Consider the following 23,144-nt stretch of genomic DNA (forward strand, 5'->3'; position numbering starts at 1 on the left):
AAGTCAAACAGTGGTTCTCCGCTCTGGTTGTACGGTGTAGTCAGAACCTCTGGGTGCAGGGCCTGGTTCTTGGTATTTTTAGCAAAGCTCCCCAGGGGATTCTTTTGCGCGTTAAGGTTGAGAACCGCCGGTAGAGTCTGGCACACGGCACGCCTTAATTATATTCAGTGGCATCCTGTGTGCATACCCCTGTTGACCTTTGTGGATCCGTTTATGCAGGAGAGGCGGCAGGTACCCTGTGCTTCTGGGAGGCCTCTGCCTCCGTGCGGAGGACTTGTCAGAAAATGTGGTCCCTGCTAATACGCGGGTCTGCTGCGTGAAAGAGCTTCAAATGGTTAACCCACCGATGTCTTAGTTACACGTGGTCTTGAAATGCAGTAAAGACACGCATATTCAAGATAGGTGTTTAGGTACATTTTAAATATATTCCCTCTCCTACCCAATGGCCGTTCTGGTTCTGTTTAGGGCCTTATTCCTTACTGACTTACGGGCGCGGCCTTGGAGTTGGGGTGCCGGGTCACCAGCGACGGTGAACTCGTATCCTCTGCCTGTAGATAACCGAGAGACACTGTATTTTATCTCAGGAAAGACGATGTGCAGCGATGAATGGTAAACTGGTAAGACGGTGGGTAGCAGGGAGGAAGAGTTCTCTTTTGTGTTTTCTTATTAACAGACTTTAATAATGAATTCGTTGTCACTTCCACACCCCCTTCCCGTCGCGTCCGGGAGCTGATGGCAGAACTGAGCGGGAGGCCGGACTTTTGGGTCTTGCATCCTAAACAGTTCTTTATAGCGTGGTCACTTTCCAGGGTGAACTGACATAAAAGCTGTATTTTCGAAGTTCCCTGGCAAGAAGTTTACAGCCTGATGTTTCGTTTCCCTCACCGACTGTATGAGAAGTGACCTGAATTTTCAGTTCCTATATCATAATTTTTTGGTAGGAAGGGGAAACTTTATACAGCTTCATTTTTAAATGGCAGCCAGTTGCTTTTACATGGTGCCATTGAAATATATCACATTTTAAGTTTTTTTCTGTTGTCTTCTTCATTTTGACACTTAGAAGTCTTAAAGAAACGTTCAGTGATATTCTAGTTAAAATGTCAGTCCCAATTTCTTTTCTAAATCTTGGCTATTACAGAGTTGGCAAAGTATTTTAGATTTGAAATATGTTAATAAAATTTTAGTTATGAGTTAAGGTATTTTCTTCAACAGAAATAGCTAGCTTTGGCTGCAGAGTGCAATGCCAAGAAAGTAGCTCCTTTATTTTGTTATAATGGACTCTTATTGGATTAGAAAAAGTATGAAATGAGCTCAAAGAGCCTTCGTTGTAGTGGGGCTTTCCTTATAATAGTCTGATTTATATGGGTTGATTCTTATTATTATAAGTTTAATAAATTATTGCCTGAAGGGAAGCTTCAAAATTAAACTTGATAGGACATAGGTTGAAACTGAATAGCTCAGAATTTTATACTGATGCTAATAAGCCAGGATTTGTCTTAGGAAAACCCCTTTCAAACCTGAATTATATTAATAAGCTGTTCTACAAGTTAGCCTTTGGAGAGGAACCTTACCAGAATTTCTTCTCTCGAATTTCCATTTCTTTCTTCGTTTCTTGCACTGAGTCTGCTACTCCTGCTGAAGGCCCGTTCTTGGCCGTAGACTATACGCGTGCACAGGCGTCTGTCCAAGCGCCGAGGCCGAGACGCGAGCCACAGGTCACGGCGAAACTTGAGGTACGGAGTCCAAAAGTTCGGGATCTGGACTCGTACCTTGGATGTTGGTTAGTTTCCCCTTCGTAAAAGGTGGCGAGATGCCACATCCTTGTGCACCACTCTGTTCCAAGGCTGGCCTGAAGAGTCTACTTAACCTGGAACAAGGCAAGTTTATTTTCGGTGTCCGAGCCAGGTGTTAGTTATATGCTGCCTGTTTGCTGTTGAGCGCTCGCTCATTCTTAACTGGGCCTGGCCTCTCTGCACGTTGGCTAGTCTTCCTATAGGGGCTTGAACTGGGGATTCCTGAAAGGCTTGGGCCTCATCGTCGTTTCTTCGAATGTTCTGCTGACCCTTGAACTCCAGCTATACGGGTGTCTGTCCAAAATAAGTTTCTTCCCGTATTTCCTAAAAGAAAAGCGACCTTAAAATTGATTTGGAAAAGTTAGCTTCCTCCTGTGACGTTTTCGCTGCTTTAAAAAATTGTTCTCAGATTCTCGATAAACAAGATAATCCCAACAGAAATGATGAAACGTGAAATACTAACCAGTTTTGACTCAGACATAATTTACTATTTAAAAAGTCCACAAAATTGTAAGATCGTTTTTACCCTTCTAAAGCTATTTCACAAGGCAAAACTCTCAACAGGCTGATATTTCTTGTTTGTCCATACTTGTGTGTGTGTGTGTGTGTGTGTGTGTGTGTATACCCCTTTACAAATAATTTTCGCGGTTAATATTCCTTAAAATGTAAAATGAATGTAATCCAGTGTAGTTGGTGGAACACGATTATTACTGAGCCCCATTTTTCTCTTGACTTTGAATTATCACGGGGGAAGTAAATTGTAGGGCTCCTTAGTTTGAAAAACATGGGAATCGGTGTCAGAAAGCTGCCTTTAGGAAGGCAGCTAAACGGCCTGTGCTTGCTTGCTCTGGAGTTCCAGAAGATTCTCATTGTGACAAGGTCACAACTAGATACGACTGTGTGAGAAACAGGGAAAAGAGTAGGATTTTGCCCGATTGGTTAAGTCGGGTATTGAAATTTTATTAGATCTCAGAGGCATCTGGTAGCCCTTTGGTGAAACAGTTCACATGGTTGCCGATCATTGCTTTAAGAGAAAGCTTAATAAAGATGAAAATGAGTTTAAAGATTTTTCATAAACCTCTGCAAAGACTGCTGTGTATCTGATTTTGAGCATTTTATCACTGACAAAAGTGTAGCTTGAGAGAAATATAAGACTCATGGCCTCTTAGAATATCTAGAACATTTCGGAGGAGTTTGACTTAAACGTAGTTATTACAACCTTAAGTTCACAATTACGTTGGAAAGAAAAATTGATGTTAGTCCTTTTTGAAGTTTCATTGATGCTAACGACTTAGTCCTTTTTGAAGTTTGTTTGAAAATAACTCCCTGATGTTAACAACTGTTAGTGTCACTTACCCGTTCTGTTTTAAGGAGCCCAGTGACAACGGACCCCTCTTTACTGAACTGAAGTTCTACCAGCGAGCTGCCAAACCAGAGCAAAGTAAGGAGTACAGCACACATCTGCTTACACTCTTAAAATGACCCCTGGTTGTTGTTTTAGGTCAAAACCAGGGCACTGGATCTTATATTTTGATGCCTTGTTATTTTTATTTTTTACTTCATGAATCAATTTCATTTTAAGGAGATTTGTAGGAGAGAATTCTGATTTCTTCCTGGGTTTGTTATGATAAGATTTCACCTAAATTGATATGTAGAATAAAGTTAATAAATGATATGATTTAGGAAATATTGTTAAAAATTGAGATATAATCCTAATTCATGTATATCACTCAAGGATCTCTCAATCTTTTTGAGTATTTTTTCTAAACTGCAGACAACATAACCTGGGAGGGAGGCAGGATGCTATAATTGTTGAACTTGAAGAGACTGTTAAGGAAGAGAGGGGGACCTCTTCAAGCCTCCCCTCCCCTCCCCCTCCCCTCCCCTCCCCTCCCCTCCCCTCCCCTCCCCTCCCCTCCCCTCCCCTCCCTTCTCCTCCCCTCCCCTCCCCTCCCCTCCAGCTTGATATCCCAGTTGAAGACTTTTAGAATGAGGTGAACAACTTCTAGATTGGGTAAAATGTGAGTCTTTCTGGAGCAGAGGGTAAACATTTACATAATTAGAGTTGGTGACTACAACTGCAGTGCTGTGGTTTGATTTTCTTTCTTTAAATGCCTCCCACAGATTTTCAGTTTTTTTTCCCCCTGAAAGACAGCGTGTGTGCAGGTGCGCGTGCCTGCGCGACCGGGGAGGGGCAGAGGGAGAGAGACGGTTTTAAGCAGGCGCGCAGGCTGGAGCCCGTCGTGGGGGTTGATCTCATGATCATGAGATTATGACCTGAGCCGAAATTGAGTCAGGTGCTTAACCGACTGGGCCAGCCAGGCACCCCAGATTTTTCATTTTAAAGATGATGTTTAGAGCAGGATGACAAAATTTGGTGGGTTACTAAAAATGCTTTGATTGTAAGGTACTTGTTATTTGCTGATCATAATGTTCACCTTTTTTTATGGAAAAAGGTGCAGTCTTAATGCATGTGTGAGTACGTTCTCTTAATGATTTAAAAAAATACATAAAACAAGTGAAATCACAGCTTTTTTTTTTTTTTTTCCTAACTTGTAGTTCAGAAGTGGATTCGTACCCATAAACTGAAGTACCTGGGTGTTCCTAAGTACTGGGGGTCTGGTCTACATGATAAAAGTGGAAAGAGGTAAACATATGCATGTTCTGTTTCTCTTCCCTCTGTTCTAAGCACTCGCTGTTCACTGTTTAGCGAGCACGTGCAGGTACCGCTGGGCCTTCATCTGGGCCGCGTGGCACACACTTGGCAGAGAGGAACACGGCGTCACCTCTGGTCTGGAGGGTTTGTGCGGAGCTCTAGCAAGTGCCCGGAACCCGGCCGATGAGTGGGAACCGGGCAGATGCACCCCGTGCGTTTTCTCCCCTGACACGTAAACAAGCAAGCAGGCAAAAAACTCCGTGCGATTGATGTGACAACAGGGAGCCTTCAGGTTCCGGGTCGGTATTTCGTACTAGATGTCCGGTCTGCTCGCAGCAGCGTCCTCCTCTTTATGAAATTTCAGCCTAGCCGGTGAGAAAAACAAACTTGTGTGAAGCAATTATAGCAGCCGTGTGCTAAACCGTGTGACTGATTTGTTCGTGTCTCAGGAGTTCCGAGAAGGGAGAGGATGTTGTCAGCACAGCTGAGTTGGAGAAAACCTCCAATTGGGTGCATAATTGACATTTCAGAAATATTTGAGCGAGTGAATGGAACTTCAGAGAGTAAGGCTGGCAGCTTACTGTGGACCTGGGGGTAGGTTGGTAATGGTGCTTTCAGCTACACGCAAAGGGCAGCTTTGACTCCGCTCCCTTCAGTGATCATTAGGAGCCCAGCTGCCTTTATCTTGCACTTTGGCCCGAAGGGGAAGCCCTTGAACTTGTTCTGTATTAATTCTCCATTGTGTGGTCCCAGGGTGGCTGCCCCATTTCTAGGCATCGCATGCCGACACAGCCGCCAAGAGCAGAAGGTGGTATTGCTTGTTGTGTGTTGTGTGTTTCACTTTCATGGCGGGGAAATCTCCCTTTCTCTCATGTTCTCTTGGTCAGGGTTTTATCAGTGCCCATTCTTTTATATTTTTATGATTTTTTGAATGTTTATTTTTGAGAGAGAGAGAGGCGGGGAGGCGGGGAGGGGCAGAGAGAGAGAGGGAGACACAGAATCCCAAGCAGGCTCCAGGCTGTGAGCTGTCAGCACAGAGCCCGACGCGGGGCTCGAACCCACGAACCGCGAGATCATGACCTGGGCTGAAGTTGGGCGCTTAACCGACTGAGCCACCCAGGCGTCCCCTATCAGTGCTCATTCTTAAGCGGGTCACTGGCAAGGGCAGAGTGATTGCCATGATTGGTGGGGTGAAGCACGTGGCCACGTGGAAGAGGATGGAATGCCTGGACCAAATGGGTGCTCTTCTGGGAAGGATGGGAAGGAGAGGTAGTTGTGGGGTGGGCGGCCAGTGCTGAGTTTTACTTGGAAGTTCTTATCCTGGGATCCACGTATCTCTTAGGGAGTGTGCGAGCTTCTTGAAATGATAGCGTTCTGTTGTATACGGTGTTGCTGGGACAGGTCTCTAGAGTTTTTGTGAAAATTTCTGTAGAAATAGCACGTATAGAGCAAGGATTCTGGAGCCAGTCTGTTGGGTTTCCAGATCTGTGTTTTGCTCCTTAAAATGTGTGTGACTGGTAAGTTGTTCCTTCTGGCCTCCATTTCCTCCCCTGTGAAATTGAATAACAGCTACCCACTTAATCAGGGTGACATAAAGCAGTTGGAATATATGTTAAAATACTGCGTTAGCTTTTACTCCCAGAGGGGTCTTCGTTCCCTTAAACGTTAAGAACTGCTGATGTAGAAAACCGTCGGAGGGCAGGCTGGTGTCTCCAGCAGGAGAGTAACATGAATGGGGTCGAGGGGTTTCCGGCCTGCTCTGTGGCACGTGGTGGCCATGGATGTCTAACAGGGAGCAGGGCGAGCGTGCGCAAGGGAGAAAGAGCCTCACCCCGGTAATGAAAACCCGGGGGAGGAGGGAGGAGGAGCGTGGCAGCCTGGGAACCTTCGCCACCTTCCGCAAGGTTGCGTGTACCCCTGAGGAGTCACATGAGCGTAGTTTCTAAGTAACTTGTGCAAGGTGAAACCATCAACGTGCACTTCCCTGGGGACTCGGATAAAATGACACGGGTGATGGGAATGTCGGTTGACGTGTGTAATTTAGAAACAGTGAGGCGGTGAGGGGGGGTTGTTGACGGTGGTCGTGGAGTGGCCTGTGACTAGAGACAGAGATGTGCTCAGAGTGGTGTCTTCATGGGTCTCCTGTGGAATGAAGTTGTATTTTAGCCCTCGTTTAGACGGTCTGCAGAGGTTTGTTGCCCACGTGCTATTCTATACTAATTACATCACTTACCGTAAAAACGAACGTGTGTATGTCCCGGTCCCATTCCTCAACTTTCTGAACCCGTGGACAGAGGAAACCAGGAAGTCCCATTACTGTTCCTTCTTTACGAAGTTAGAGGTCACATTGTCCTGGAAAATCTTGCACGAATGAATACATTTTGCCTCTGACTAGTTACATGACTTCGGACAAATCACTTTACCTCTGTAGATGTTAATGTATTTATCAAAAGATGTTTAGACAAGATGATCTCCAATTCTCTTCCACTTCAAAAGTGGATAGAATCCCGATTTTTTTTTTTTTTTTTTTTTGTAATTTTGGCCTCTTGTCTTCTAATGTTAGCTTTCCTTCTCTGTTGAACTGGACATGTGGTATACGTCATAGGCTTCTCAGCTAAAAATAAGTGGGATTTTTGGGTACCACTGACATTTATTTATTTGGATATGTTTCACGTAGAGGTCAAAGCGTGGCTCCCCCCTTTCCTGGAGGACAGATTACCAGGCATCAGTTTTCTCCTGCTGTAAAATGGGGCGAATAGGAGCCCGCGCCTCACGAGGGTGACGTTAGGTTGGCACACACTGGTCCGTCTGAAGTACTCAGAATAGTGCCTTGCTCAGACCAGGCTTCCCTGAGCGCCGGCTGTCGTTGGGACGGTCATCGTTCATCTTATTCCCATTGGAAGGTACTTTGTGAGTGTGGTCTTGGTTTGTATTGATTTAACCGGACGAGGCAGAATCGGGAGACTTCATGAAGATAAAAGCTGCCCCTTAGAGCACAAGGTGCACTGTGTTCCTGGAGCAGGGTGTTGCGGCCACGGTGGGCACACACAGAAGTGTCCCTGGAGGCTGTTGAATGTTAGAATTCGAGTGCCAGAAAAGGCCTCGGGAAGCCTGAGGCCCCACTCTCGTTTGACGCCGTGGGAATCGGGGCTTGGAGAGGTCGTGTGACCTGGCCAGGGTGACACAGTGGGGTTTGGGGCAAAGCCAGAAATCTTCTCATTTCCCCAGGGCGGTGGTTCTTCCCTGAATCTCGTCCTTTGAATATTTAACGTGCAGCCCTTTAACGCCATTTACGCCGTTTTATTGCATTCAGCCGTTGTTACGGTGTCTCCCGATAGTCTTGATTTTAGTAGGAAGTTAGTACTGCTAAAGTGTGCCCTGAAAATAGAGAAAAACACGATAGTCACAGGCAACAAGCTGTTATCTAGAAGTATAAGGTAACTTTAGTAGGAGAAAAATCAGTGATCCTGGTCTCAGATTGTTTTATCTTCACTGTGAATGAGTCTACTGGACTCTGCCTGTGGGCTCTAGACACTATTGCGGGGAATAGAGTCTTCAGGAAGCTTACTGGCTGAGACAGGAGGAGGCCTTCAAGGTGAAAGGCAGACGGCGAAGCACTCCCAACTCCGGAGATTTCTAGTTGGAAGAAATTGTTTCAAATGTCTTTCTTTCTTTCCTTCTTTTTCCTCTCTTCCCTCTTCATTCTGCTTCCTTACCGAACGTTGCCTTGAAGAAATCACTCTGAAAGGAGGGGAGTCATTGTAGGATAGGTTTTCCGGAGTTCCGTTTCGTTCATTGACTCTCCCTGTTTGTCTTTAGTTACAGGTTTATGATAATGGATCGCTTTGGGAGTGACCTTCAGAAAATATACGAAGCAAATGCCAAAAGGTTTTCTCGGAAAACTGTCTTGCAGCTGAGCTTAAGAATTGTAAGTGAGCTACGCTCCTCTTGTTTTAATCCCGTAAAGGCTAGTTGTGCTGAAGCTCGGTCCTCTGCTGGTCGGTGTTGGGTACTGCACTAACTTACTCTATATGGTGCTTTCTTAGCTGGATATTCTGGAGTACATTCACGAGCACGAGTATGTACACGGAGACATCAAGGCCTCAAACCTTCTTCTGAGCTACAAGAATCCTGACCAGGTAGCTTTATTAACTTTAATTTCTACTATTTAAAAGCTGCTGTTTGAAAACAGATACGGTTGCTTTGAACTTTTGAACCTGTGCAGAAGTTTTACTTTTTGAAGTAGATATGGTAATAATAATATTTCTTCTTGACACTTTTATCTAGTTAACATTCTACATTTTTGATGCGATTTGTTGGCACTTTATCAAGTTGGCTATTTTGTCCTAAATAGTATTCAGAAGAAGCGCTTGTGATACAAAATGAATTTCAAATAGCTATTTGGGGGTGGAAGCTTAAAATTATATAGTGCACCGATGAATTATGTTTGCCTGTCTGCTTTGTCATTTTTTTTATTTCCTTTGTTCAAGAAATCCATCAAATGTAAGTGTTCTGTTACTTGGAAAATTTGGTCTTTAACATGTTGATTATTCAAATCAATTGGTTTACAGAAATATCTTAGCTGTCTAAATTTGTATGCCCTTAGTGTTTGGAATTCAAGTGTGCATTTTTTTAGTTTCTTACAATTCACTTTGTAATTTTTACTTTTTAAGGAAAAGAGAAAAGCTAATGTTATTGTACCTTTATTTGGATCAGTTTGGCTGGAGTAGAGGGCTTTACGTGGTTTTCCCCAAGCCGTTGCCACGATTTCGGTTCAAGTGAGGTTTAGTTGGCACGACATCGTCGGGCCACCGCACATCATCTGTCCCGTGTGTGTTCTCGCGTCTTCCCGATAGCGCGTGAGCAAGGACTAGATATTTTCCGTGTGTGTATGTTGGTACTCCACTGTATTCTTTTTCTCGGACCTGTCTTTAACTTCCTCTTGCTTAATTTTTCCGTTTTCCTTGGCCTTCCCTTTATTTTCTACCGTCTCAGGTGTTTGATCCCGTCCTCCGTCTCCGTGACGGCGGCGGTCAGGGATCTCTACACGTATAACAGAGGGAAGTCGCCACGCCGTAGCGTGCTGTTGGGGAACTCTTCCGGGCCATCACGGGATTCCCAGACGTCTTGTGTTAGATGTTTTAAAAAGGTTAAAAGCAAGCAAGCAAACAAAACATCGCTGAGAACCTCAACCATGAGGGTTCCATTAATTGAAGTGAACTGGATTTGTACAGTGTAATAAATGAAAGTGCGGCTTATTTCAGTTTGCAGTTAACGAAAATATGCTGCCTTTTGTTTATAGGAAAATATTTTTGCACTTCTGTTATCCTTCGGGCATATGCTTTGGATGGGATTCTTTTTCTGGTGTTAGATGTATGTGCTAGATCCGTCCCCATACTTTTACTTCAGTTTCCTCTTGTGATCAAATGCCTACGTTTGGGAGCCACTTACCCACAATTAGAGATATGATATGTGGCTGTGGAGAAGCAGAGAGCCGAATGTACTGGCTTTGTATGCTCATCAGACCCACGTGTACGTGCCCACAGAGAGGTGCACTGTAATATTAAAATTCGGTTTTAATTGTGAAACTTGACTTTAATGTGTAATATTTAAATGCAGATAAGAGCCTCATCTCAAAGTTCTTCAGGTCATTATTGTACTCTGAAATGTTTTTATGAAATGAATTGATATTTGATTATTTTGTAAGTGAAGGAGCAGAGGAATAGAAGATCGTTACCGCACCGAGTGTCATCTAAGTCAGTCTTAGACCTGGTGTGGGGCAGTTGTATTGCAGCTAAAGGTTCGGTGGTTTCCTCTGTGCTCAGTTCTGTGTTAGACCAACTGTAAGAAAAGGTGTAAAATGTATAAGCTTTGCTCACGTCGAGGAGACAGGATTAATTACAAGGATAACATACTTATCCAAAAGTGTGTATAATGTGGGCTCCTGTTCTCTGGACTATAATGACATGGTCATTTCACGTTTTTCTTGAAGTAAAAAGTCCCTGAGAATTAAGTATTTGCTGATGTTAGCCTATTGGCTCGCGCTCGTTTGGGGCGCAGTGGTGTGGCCTTGCGGATGAATCCAGTGACGGAATTTTGTCTCTGGGCCACAAAGGAGTGTGCGTGCAATCATTTTGGCTTTGACTTTTCTTGGTGCTCGGACGTTTATAGGTGTACTTGGTAGATTATGGCCTTGCTTACCGGTATTGCCCGGAAGGAATTCACAAAGAATACAAAGAAGACCCCAAAAGATGTCACGATGGCACGATCGAATTCACCAGCATCGATGCGCACAACGGCGTGGGTATGTCGGCAGCGCTTGACCAAGAAATGCACCGCCAGCATTTTGGTTGAACTCCTGCGTGGTTCTTAATTTTGCATAAATAAGTAGATACAATAAATGAGACCTCAAGGGGCAAGGTGGGGTGGGGGAAGACCCGGGAGGAGGCTGGTCTCCTGCAGCTGTGTAACTGGGCCACCCGTGTCTTCCCCCGTTTTCCTTCTGTCCTTCAAAAACACCTCAGCTTTAGCAGTGAAGGTGGTTCCGTCAGCTCGGCGACGGTTTCTTTTTGGTTTTATTTAGCTTAGTCGAATGTGGGGTGTTCTCCCCCGTCCCCTGCTGCCTAAAAGTCTGTAAGTTCCTCGTGCAGCCACAACTTTGTAGCAGGCAAGCTTTACTTTGTCACTTACGAAGTTGGCCTGTTTCTACAGCGGGCATTTCTTCTTTCCGCGCCCAGCACTGGGGAGGAGCTGAAACCCCCCGGTTCTCTGGGCCCCTTCATATACAGCAGTTTTAAGATCTTCAAGTTTTCCAAGGGCAATATTAGATGTGTCACCGCTTTATAATTTATTTCCTAGACTAGCAGTCTCAGTTTGAAATTCTAGAGTTTGCCAGTTTGGATTTCAAAGTAAATTGCTAGCTGGAGGTAGATTATTTCTCTCATATTGCCCAAGAGTTATTTAGTATTTTATTAAATGCAGTGATAAGTTTGGATGAAAAACAAGACTGTACAATTGACTGTTTTACCTTACTGCTTTATATATATTTGAAATCATACATTAAAGTTATTTTGGTGTACTTAACCTGCTGCTTCTTTTATATTCGTAGCCCCATCAAGACGTGGTGATTTGGAAATACTGGGTTATTGCATGATCCAGTGGCTTAGTGGCCATCTTCCTTGGGAGGATAATTTGAAAGATCCTAACTATGTTAGAGATTCCAAAATTAGGTAAAGGAAAACTTAAATTATTTTGGGTAAAATCATGATAAGGTAGATGTATTTAAGTCAGGATTTCTCAATGGAAACTATAGTTTTAACTGATACTAATGTGGAAATAAGAAAGTACTTGCTAAATATTAAGGGTCTTTGGTGTTTTGTTCAGTTTGTTTTAGAAGAATGTCTGTAAGCATATTTAGGATGTAACACAGTGCTGCTTAATGTGCTATTTACTGGTATTAAATATTAATAAGTTTCCATGGCATACAGCTTCCAACAATGACTCATTCTTTAATTTTTAACAGATACCGAGAAAATATTGCAGGTTTGATGGACAAATGTTTTCCTGAGAAAAATAAGCCAGGTAGGAAAAGACTTCTTAAATGTTCATGGGGGTTTTGTTTTCTGGGAGGAAGAGCCGTGATGTCCACGGAAGATGCCGCGATGTAAAAGCTTAGGCGTTTCTGAGTGTAGCCATTGTGCTGGGGCCTCTTGTCATCCCGGACACGACAGTTCCCTTTCCAAAGGTGGGCTGAGTGGGTACCTGAGCTTGCTTACATTATTATTCAGTGCTTTCGGGAAAGGAGCCAAATTTCATTCATGAATTCAACTGGTTGTTTTTTGTTTTTTTTTTTAATTGAGGCCTTAGTGTATGCCGGGGACCATTCTAGGCACTAGGGATATACCAGTGAACAAAATAACTAAAAATTCCTGTCTTCATGAAGCTAATGCTGTAGTTGGGAGAGAGAGACAGTAAACACAAGAGTGTATTTTACAGTAGATTATATGGTTAGTACTATGGGGGAAGAGAGAAAGCAGGGAATAGAATTGGTAGGTGCGGGGACAGGGTGGGGAATCGAGTTGGGGAGGAGGGTTGAAATTTTAAATGCAGTGGTCAGGGTGGCCTTACTAAGCAGGTGACATCTGAGCAGTCTGAGATGGGGAGGGAGCTAGAGGAAGCCCAGGGAAGGGTTGTAGGCAGAAGGAACAGAAGTACCTGGTGTACTTGAGGAATGCATTCTTTTAGACCATCAGAAGGGCTTTGGCTTTCACTGTGAGCAGGAGTGTAGGGTTTAGAGTAGGAGAATGACATCAGTGTCTGTCTTTAAGGGAAATCTGTGTAGCTCCTGTTCTGAGCATAGACAGCTAAGGGGGCAAGGCAGGGCTCGGGTGGAGCAGGCTGAGGCTGGGTGATTGCCACAGGAATCCAAGCAGGGGAAGGGGCAGTGGGAGAGAGGCGGTCACTTTGCATATACTTAGATGTCTTTAGATGTCTTTTCAAGTCTTCGCTCAGTCGTCTCCTTTCCAGGGAAGTCTACCCTGACCTCAGGCTATTTAAAATTGCAGTCTTACCAGCCACACAAGAAATGGAATGTTACAGGCTTCTCGGAGTCCCTCCTTGTGCCTCCTACCGGTCACGAGCCCCTCTCTGGCCTAATAAATAACTAGCCTAACTTCCAACCCCAAAGATTTATTTTCGAGCTGTATAAAAATGGAGTCATAGAGCGAACAACATAGGTAAAAATCCCTGCCCTCATGATACAATTAACTTGTATCTCTGGTAGAGTCGTTTCTTTGACTCAGTATTGTATTTGTGAAATTCGTTCCCATTGTTGCACGGGTTTTTTTTCTTTTAATGTTTTTACTTATTTACTTTTTAACTTTATTGACAAATATAATTGTATACACTTAAAGTGTACAGTGTGGTGATTTGATATAGGTTTATATTGTAGAATGATTAACAAGATCAAAGATAATTAACACTTCCATCACCTCAGTTAACTGTGTGTGTGTCTGTGTGTGTGTCCGTGTGTGTGGTGAGACTGCTCAAGATCTACTCTCAGCCACTTTCCAGTCTATGGTACCAATTATTAAGTGTTTTTTATTTTATTTTATTTTATTTTTTGAGAGAGAGAGAGAGAGATAATGAGAGAGGGAGGGAGACAGAGCATGATCGGGGGAGGGACAGAGAGAGAGTGAGACACAGACTCTGAAGCAGGCTCCAGGCTCTGAGCCGTCAGCACAGAGCCCGACGCAGGGCTCAGACTCACGGACTGCGAGATCATGACCTGAGCCGAAGTCAGACACTCAACTGACTGAGCCCCCCAGGCGCCCCTGTGGTACCAGTTGTTAACTACAGTCACTGTGCTGTGCATTCGATCCTCCCGGGGCCCCGTTGTCGCACGGGAAACAGTGATGTGTTCATTCTCATCTCTAACAGAATTGTTGTATTTATATGCCGCCATTTATCTGTTCTAATGTTGGATTATTTCCAGTTTTTTGGCAGTTAGAGATTGCCAGTTACACATAAAGTTATATATTCCGTCTGTAATTGATTATTGTGCATTATATGAGGAGAGGCCAGGTTTCTTCCCCACCCTGTGTTTGTAAACAGTTGACCCAATAGCTTTTCTTGATGAAACCACTCTTACCCTATGGTGCTGCCTTTGTCTTAAATCAACTGTGGATCTGTGGATGTTTCTGGACTCCTTTCTTTTTATCAGTCTTTTGTCTATTCTTGGGCCGTACTGTCATAATTACTCTATCTGGCCTTATCTTGAGTCTTGATTATCTGGTGGTTTAAGTCCTCCAGCACTATTGTTCTTTAAACTTGACTCTGGTGTTTTGCTATCCTTGACCCTTTGTGTACATTTTAGAATCACCTTGTCAATTCCACACACATCCCCTCCCTTTCCAGTTTGCTGGAATTTTGAGTGGTGTGGCATTGACTCTACAGATTAACTGACATCTTTTTACGATCGGATCTTCCGGTCCACAGATGTGGTATATCCTCCACTTAATTTCGTCCGACTTAATTTATCTCACTGTTCTATAATTTTCTCTGCAAAAATCTCACCCACCTTCACTGTATATGTTGCCAGGTATTTGACAGCTTTTGATGCCGTTGTAAGTGATCAGTTGTTTAAAAATCTTATTTTTCCAATTGTTCGTTGCTAGTATATAGAAATCGATTTTTTTAATATTTACCTTGTATCCTGTGACCCTGATAAATTTACCTATTAGTGCCACTAGGTTTTTTTTTTTTTTTTTATAGATTCCTTAGGATTTTCTGCATACGCTGTTGTGTTTGTGAATAAAGCATTCCACTCTTTATGCCTGTTTCTTTTCTTGCCTTCGTGTCCTGACTGAAAGCGTACATGGCTATTATACTGAACAGGAGTCGTGAACATGCTTCACATTTTCCCCTCTCGGAAGGGAAGATTTCCCTGTGTGACCATGCCCAGTGAGGTTTGCCGTAGGTTTGCCAGAGACCCCCTTTGTCAGATTAAGAAAGTTGAAGGGAGGGATTTTCACTTCGGTTTTCCTCACGTATCCCGAGTATCTAGAATTGTGCCTGCCCCATAGTGAATGCCAGTCAATACTCACATGAACGAAGGTGTGTGTGTATGTGTGTGTAGCACTGTCAAGATCTCTTGGTTTTCTGGGTGTGGGGTGTGGGGAGAGGTTTTTGTCCTGAGGAGCTGGAAGTTTGGCATTCTCAGTAACGGGGGTGGGGGGGGTGGGGGGGGTGGGGGGGCGGGGGGGGACGGCGGCGGAGCAGGCTTAGCGGCAGATCAGGAGTTTGGGTCTGGATCTGTTGGGATTGGAGAGGACAGGTAGGGGTCTAAGAGCCAGCGTGTGAGGCAGTGGGCGCACAAGCTTCCTGGAGGGCACTGGAAGGGAGAGGCGGGGGAGCGTCGAGTCCGTCGCCTCAGGATGGATTTCTGGTGCCGAGAGGTGTTGATCCTGACTAGTAAGATTTCTTTCCGGGGGTGCGCTTCTGCCTCAGTGCACAGGAAGCCTTTCGTCACTCAGAAGCTGATTTTTCTCTTTTATGGGAAAACTAGGCCTCGCTTCCCTCTCCTTCCTTCAGCTTGTTCTTGGTACGTTTGATTTCTCACGTACGCAGACAAAGCATGCAGCTGTCTTCTGTGGGACCGATGGCTTCCATGGCAAAAGATATTGGCCGTGATATTCCTGATCTTTAGGTACATGTTACTTCATAATCTGTCCAAGGCCCTTTCCCGTTCTGGTTTTGTAGCTTTAAGACGACGGCGGTTGTTTTCGTGCATGTTTAGATTTTAGTATGTCTTTTATCTTTCGTCCCTTACGATGACAAAAATGTGTTTCACGTTACATCTCAAAATAAGTTTTTTATTTGACTCGCCTGACGATTCCTGACTTCGAAAGCGTACTTTCCATTGAAGAAATGATTGTAAAAAACGTATTTTAACCAGATACAGATATGTGGTCTAATTCTACTGTAACTGTGAGTTATTTTCTTAGAAGTGAGAGCTAAGTACGTTGTATTTTGATTGAAAGATTACAGAATAATCGTGTCATTCTTCTAGATGAAATTGCTAAATACATGGAAACAGTGAAGTTACTGGACTACGCCGAGAAACCTCTTTATCAGAACTTGCGAGACACTCTTCTGCAAGGACTGAGAGCCATAGGCAGCAAGGACGATGGCAAGCTGGACCTCGGCCTTGTGGAGAACGGAGGCCTGAGAGCAAAACCAATAACAAAGGTGAATTTTGTTACTAAGTGATCCTTTGGCTTCCTGTGATGATAATTGCAGCAAGTACTAATTTTCGGAAAGTCAATGAGTAAAGAAGATTGTAACAGACTGCTCGGCAATTAAATATTTATCACCATCATATAAGGTGATATAAGACAGAAAAATATATAGACGGTTGTAGAAAAATGGATGGATGTTTCTTTATCCCGTGGCAAGTTGGTAAATTCCTAGCAAGATTCTGATGTGGGATACTGATATCTGGCAGGGGGATTTGAATGGGGCACTCAGCCCGTGGTTTGGGGGGTTTTTACCTACCAGGCCACCTGGCAGGGTTGCTCTGGGCTCTTAGCTCTTCCTCGCTTGTTGGTGTGGTCACAGTGTGCCATTTGAAAGTCGGGGTTCGAAAATCACTATTTGAAAAGTAGTGTTTGATAGTTTCCTGGTTTGCTGGTGGGGAGTGTTCACCATTTGTTTTGTTTTTTGTGTTTTTTTTAAATAATTTTTTCATGTTTATTTATTTTTGAGAGAGAGAGAGAGAGAGAGAGAGAGAGCAGGGGAGGGGCAGAGAGAGAGGGAGCCACAGAATCCGAAGCAAGCTCCAGGTTCCGAGCCGTCAGCACGGAGCCCGACACGGGGCTCGAATTCGTGAACCATGAGATCATGACCTGAGCCAAAGTCGGCCACTTAACTGACTGAGCCACCCAGGTGCCCCCACCATTTGAACATTATTTTGTTTTTTACAGAAATGTCGTCATGTAAAGCGATGTATCTTCATATAAGGAGGTTTAATTTTTTTGGAGAGCGATATTAACAATGGGCTTGATGGGTGAACTGTTGTGCTGGCCTGTAAATAACTCCTGGTATCACTTAAAAATTTTAGATTTGACAGGTATACGTCAACTTCTTGGTTATTTTTAATCATTAAATTATTGACTAATTTAGTGATTTCCCTTACAGTCTGAAATTATTGAATAAAATGCGTTCGCTGCTTTTAAATAGAAAAGGGAAAGTACTTTTAGCAGAAAAATATTTTTTGTAGCGTTGCCTGTTTTTACTGTCATTGACTGTAAATTCCAGTACATTCCTTTCTTATTCCAAACTGTGAGAAAAAGGGTTTAAATAAGGAACACCATCTTAAGATTTTTGTAACTCTTTTTAACTTCTAAAGGAGATAAGAATTTTGAAATTGTATCATGAATTTGACGCTTTTGGCAAACATTAGGTCTCTTTGTAGTCTCACCACAGGATCCGAAATTATGCGCTGCATCTACGTACACATGTCTTTTCCTTTTGGAAGTTTTGTCTTAATGGCATCGCCCCATTTTTGTGGTCAGCCAGTGTGCGGAAAGCCACGTCCAGCTTTGCAGTGCAGGGGATAAAATGGCGGCCCGAGTGGAATTGTTCAGTAAGGCAGCAGATTTGGACTTTGCACGTGCCTGCCAAGGCCAGACTTTCTGTGCGGCAATATTCGTAGCCAGCGTCTGTGGTGTTTTCCTCTAAATTTTTGCCGATTGGGAACTTAAAGATCGATTGTGGTGAGACCTAGTCCAGTGCCACAGCCCCTTACTCTGCAGGGCGCCGTTGCTGGGACTTCCGTGCTGGAGAAAACGTGGTTTCTGCAGCTTGGCTGACTTCATAGCCCAGTAGGTCAGTGCTCTGCAGAACCAGGGTCTGTGACGTCACAGTCCTCATGTGTCCTTGGGTAGTTCAGAAGGCCGGAGATTTCCCTCTGGGCCAACCCCCGTCTGCAGAAAGAAAGCTTCGTTTAGAGGGCAAAAATGAGTATCAAGTGAGTTACTAGATTTCCCACTTTATTAGTTTCCTGCTTTTTCCCTCCTTCCCTCATGGCTGACTGACACAGGGCTATTCTTTGTGTTAAAAAAAAGTTAATAACAGTTAAGATTAGGTGAGATCATGAAACACTTTGATGGCCATGTTACTGTAGGTGAGTTGTTAACTTTGTTGGCCTTTTGTCTTTTTTTGTAACGCGGAAGAGTTGGTCCAGACTGTTTTTTCTAAGCCCGAGAACATTTTCTTCAAATACATTGTAAATAGCCCACATCTAGAGCAGATAAGGGCAGAGCTGCACTGACTGGCAAGTTTTCCTTTGACAAATTAATGGTCCATCTCTTTTTTAGCAAAGGGTATATAATCAAGATGTCATTATTTTGCTCCGGCTACTAGGAAGCTCAGAGCTAATTATGATGCTCAATCATAGAAATTATGTTTAACCTTGTAATTAGTATATATTTTTTTCCTTTCCCTTTGTCATAATCTCTTAAAACTTTTTTTAAGGTATATGTTCTTTGTATTTATGACACTCAACTCTCTTTTGGAAAGGGAAAGGTTTAATCAATTCAGTGTCTATTTCTCTGTTCCCAAGAGTTGTCCATTATGGCAGAAACCTACGAGAATTGATCTGCAGCGGAATGAAGCAAGGTCTCTATCCTTTTTTTTATAATCGTGCTCGGTTGTGGTGCAGCACATTTGGAAACTAGAGTGAAGTATGAATTTACCCACTTGAAAATGTTTTCAGCCTCAGTAGCCAGAGAGTTTTACTTAAAGCACAGGATTTGGGGATAACCTACAGCCAAAGCTGAAAAAAACTAAGTACCGCTCTACCTTTAGGAAGTACACAGCCAAAGATTTTCCTTGTTGATTAGAACTGAACACTTGAGAAGCGGGCAGTAGTTCCAGCAGTTACTGGATTCATTGTGTTCTCTTAAACCAACATTCAGCGATATAAAAGTCTAATTTATGCACCTGGTCTAGGCTAGGTCCCTGGGGCTATAAAGACCAATAGCATGTGGTTCCATCCTTAAAGAATTCCTCCCTGTCCCATCTGGGTTCAGAACAGCTTAATTTACTGGAAGGAACTCAGCAAGTTAAAAGGAAGGTAATACCTCCACTAGCTATTTTCTTGCACGGCCTTGATTAAGTTGCTTGCCCAAGCCAACAACAGGGCTGCTCGTCAGAATTTCTTGAGTCTCATCCCTGGAGATTCAGTGAGTAGGCCTAACGTGTGGCCCTGCAATTTGCAGGCAGTGTATACTCTTGTTTCCTGTGAATGATGTGTACGTAGCCTTCTTTCCACTCCCATATATTCCAGTTGTTTTTTTTTTTTTTTAAGTTATATTATGCTAGTTGGCCTTCCTAGAGTTTCTCTGAAAAACCATCAACCGTGGTGAAATGAATCCCTGCTGGCACTCAGCCTGGAACATGGTGCAAAGAGTTGAGTAAGGGTAAAGGCTTTCCGCTCTGGTGGCCACCTTCCTGTCTCTTGAGGTGACTGCCCCCCATGTAGTATTAAATTTATACCACGTAGCCCGTAGTCTCAGTCAGATTGCCCCAGATAAACCCTCTGAATTTGGTGAACGTCTGTCTAGCTGGTTGAGCATGCTGCGTGGTAGAAAGTGTATTTTCTTTACATAAATTTAGGTTGTTGAAGTTGATACATTTCTTTGTGTTTCACTTGGTGGTTTAGCCACAGTTCTCTAGGTCAGCGGATTCAGTGTTGACTAATGATTCTCTTCCTTAGCTGCTTGAGCTCTGTAGTTTAATCTTGTCTTACTTGTCTGGGTTTTGTCAAGGAGCTTTTTTCGCCCTATATTTTTAAGTGGGATCATGATGTGTGTACAGAAAAATGCACAAATAAGTGTGGAATTTGAACTTTACAAAGTGAACATATACATTTAAACATCCCCCAGATCGAGGTCTGGATCATTACTTGAACCCCAGAAACCTCTCTCATGCCTTCCTCTCAGCCATTATTCCTTCATTAAGAGTAACCAGGGGGCACCTGGGTGGCTCAGTCGGTTGAGCGGCCGACTTCCGCTCAGGTCACGATCTCACAGTTCGTGAGTTCGAGCCCCGCGTCAGGCTCTGTCTGTGCTGACGGCTCGGAGCCTGGAGCCTGTTTTGGATTCTGTGTCTCCCCCTCTCTCTGTTCCTCCCCCACTCGCACTCTGTCTCTCTCTCAAAAATAAATACAGATTAACAAATTAAAAAAAAAAAAAGTAACCAGTATTTTGACTTACAACACCATACATTGCTTTTGCCCTTTAAGGAAAATTTGCAGTAACGGCACCATACGACATGTATGTACCCTTTTGTGTCGATCATATCATTATATGTCTGAATTTCCATGCTGTTGCATGCAACCAGAGTCGTTTATTTTTCGTTACTGTGTACTGAGCGCTGCATTATATGACTGCATCGTAATTCGTTTATCCCTTCTAGTGATGGACGCGTGCACTGTTTCCGGTTTTTGGCACTTGCGAGAATGCCGGTTAAGAACATTCTTTTAGCTTCTTTTGGGAAGTCAATGCATTGATTTCCGGCGGGGTATATACATAGTGGAGTTACGGGGTAGAGGGCTTACTTAACGTGTAGCTTCAGTGCTGATGCCAGGCAGTTTCCCACAGCAACTGTCCAATTTATGCTCCCCACCAGCAGCCTGTGAGAGGCTGCTCACCAGCACTCACCAACACTATTTGTTGCCTTATATTTAATTTTTATCTATTTTGGTAGATGTGTGCTGGTATTTCTCTGTGGTTTTAATTTAATCTCCTTGAGAGTATTGATTTGGAACACCTTTTCCCATGCCCGTCAGTCTCCATTGTCCTTTTGCTGTGAGGTGCATTTCAAATCTTTTGTCCATGAAAAAGTGGCGGGGGAGGGGGGAGGGGGGAGGGGAGGTGATTGTCAGCTTTCTTTTGATTTGCCAGACCTGACTACTTCGTATATATGCAGTCTGTGTATTACACATTTTTTGTTTGTTCGTTTGTTTGTTTTTTACGGTTGGTAGTTTATCTTTTCATTCTGTCACTATGGTATCTCTTGATGGCCAAAGTCCTTCATTTTAATGAAGCCTAATTAGTCAGTCTTTTTGTTTATGGTTAGTACTTTTTGTATTCTGTTTTGGGAACATTTTGTCTACCAAGATCGTGAAGATATTCGGTCATTGTCAAGAAATTTTATCTTTTGCATTTAGGTCTACGATTTACCAGCAGCTGATTTTGTGCATGGTATGAGTCCATGTTTATTTACCTCCTGTGGATTATTCGTTGATTTGAACCATTTATTGAAGACTATAATGTCCCCACAGCATGTAGCAGGCTTTCAAACCATATGTGTTTGGGTCTGCACATCTGTGTTTTGATCCTGTTCTATACCATTGGCCTACTTATCTTTGCCTGGCCACACTGTTTGAACTACTGGCTTCATAATGGTATCTCATGGTGTAAGCCCTCCAACTTTGTTCTTCTCTTTGTCTTAGCTATTCTTGGTGCCTTGGCTTTACATAAATTTTATAATCCGTTTAGTAATTTTTACAAAAATACTTCTGGGATTTTGATTGAGAATGTGTTGACCCTATCACTTTGGGAACAATTGACATCTTCACAATATTCCTTTTTGTTCCATGAATATGGTATACCCTGTATTATAAAGGGACTTTCTCTGCCTGCAGCTCATACTTGGGGAGGACCTGGAGAGCCGAGCTCAGCTGGGACAGTGGGCCAAATCATCTGTCCTCAGTAGTTGTTCCATTCTCTTCCTAGCCAGAAGAGGCAAACATTTGGTAAAATCTAAATTCACAGTGAGAGAAGCCTCATTGGGGTTTCTTCTCCATGGCTTTTGCTCTCATTTACTTGTTTTCTCTTTAGTCATCTATTTTGATAAATCATGTTTATTGTTGAAAATAATTTGTCCTGAATGACTGTGGTTGTTCTGCCCTCTTTCTCCAGGCTTCTTCTCAGCCAGGGGAGAAACAGAATTGCGTGTCCAGCTTTTGATGAGGCACTGTGGGAGTAGGGAAGGTCTCTTTCGGGGGCTGTTCGAGTCTTCCTTTCCAAGCTTCCTATTTATATTTTGTAAATTGGACGTCAGTGTCAAAAGATTCCTGAATGGTGTTCCCTCATGATCTTTCTCCAGTGTGGTTCAGCGTTGGGTAGGAGCCTCATGTTGCTTTCTAGAAGTGTCTGACTGTTCTTGGCCACCACTTCCCAAAGGTTATGGTGTGAGGCACTGTCACTGTCCGTTGCTGAAATAGTTCTTAACTGTCCTTCGTGTTCATTGCTTTAGAGTTTGGGTGGAAGGAGGTTGAAATATTGTCCGTCAAATATCCCTCCCCCCTTATTTTTAAACACTTATGTGTTTAAAACATCTATTTTTAACTTGTGTGTGTGTGTATGAACGTTTCAAGATAACCCGAATCTATGTCCTCCCCCCACAAGAGTAAACCAAGCGTGTTTCACTCTCAGCTCCTTGCAGACCGTCTCCCATGTTACGGTCACTGGAGATTTTAGTTTTTGGTTTTTTGTTTGTTTCTGTACACTGTGTGTCATTAGTTCATTTTCAGCTGATAACAGGGAATCCTTCATTCCTCATGGGAAATCCTATATTGAAACATTTTCTTTTGTTAAACCCAGTCCCCCAGACCTGTTAAAATCAGCAAAATTTACTGGAGTTGTACTTCCTCTTCCTACGTCCAGAGTAGATAACTAAACATGTAGACGGGACACGTAAATGGAAGCAGATAACAACAACGAATAAAATGAAGTCATGTTGTGGTAGGGCCCCCTCCCTAAGGAGAGGGGGAAAAAAACCCCGAAAACAAAAACCTCAAGGCATCCTGGCTATACGCATACGTGACAGCATCCCTCACGACCTTGTAACGTGAGACCGCCCCATCAGACTGCATGTTTGTGTGTTGCTGTGTGTGAGAGACAAAAAAGTGGAAGTGTATGAAAATCTACACCACGTGGCGCTCGGGGCTCAGTTCTCCAGGTACGAACCCACCCGAGTGGGGCCACAGCACAAATGAAGTTGCTTCCTGGAAAGAATCGCCGCGGTGTCACGACTCTCTGTGCGAGGACCCTGCTGCAGTGCATGTGTCCCGTTTGTGTACGGATTGATCCTTCATAGAATGACATTCCGCGCGCGGGGGGTCATGT

General features: G+C 43.5%; 1 protein-coding gene across 5 annotated transcripts in view; it reads left to right on the forward strand.

Moving 5' to 3' along the window:
- VRK1 (VRK serine/threonine kinase 1) overlaps positions 1-23,144 on the forward strand; it is a 75,314-nt gene that overhangs the window by 42,944 nt on the left and 9,226 nt on the right. For 4 of the 5 annotated variants that reach the window (XM_019462220.2, XM_019462222.2, XM_019462221.2 and 1 more), the window contains exons 4-11: positions 3,165-3,234; positions 4,353-4,440; positions 8,269-8,377; positions 8,496-8,588; positions 10,621-10,753; positions 11,558-11,678; positions 11,972-12,030; positions 16,019-16,197. In XM_019462220.2, coding sequence (XP_019317765.2) covers positions 3,165-3,234; positions 4,353-4,440; positions 8,269-8,377; positions 8,496-8,588; positions 10,621-10,753; positions 11,558-11,678; positions 11,972-12,030; positions 16,019-16,197 — 852 coding nt within the window. The remainder of the gene's footprint in view (positions 1-3,164; positions 3,235-4,352; positions 4,441-8,268; positions 8,378-8,495; positions 8,589-10,620; positions 10,754-11,557; positions 11,679-11,971; positions 12,031-16,018; positions 16,198-23,144) is intronic. The other variant, XM_019462224.2, reaches the window with a different exon arrangement.

Source organism: Panthera pardus, unplaced genomic scaffold (assembly GCF_024362965.1).
Source record: "Panthera pardus isolate Hobbes unplaced genomic scaffold, ASM2436296v1 HiC_scaffold_24, whole genome shotgun sequence".
Lineage (NCBI taxonomy): Eukaryota > Metazoa > Chordata > Mammalia > Carnivora > Felidae > Panthera > Panthera pardus.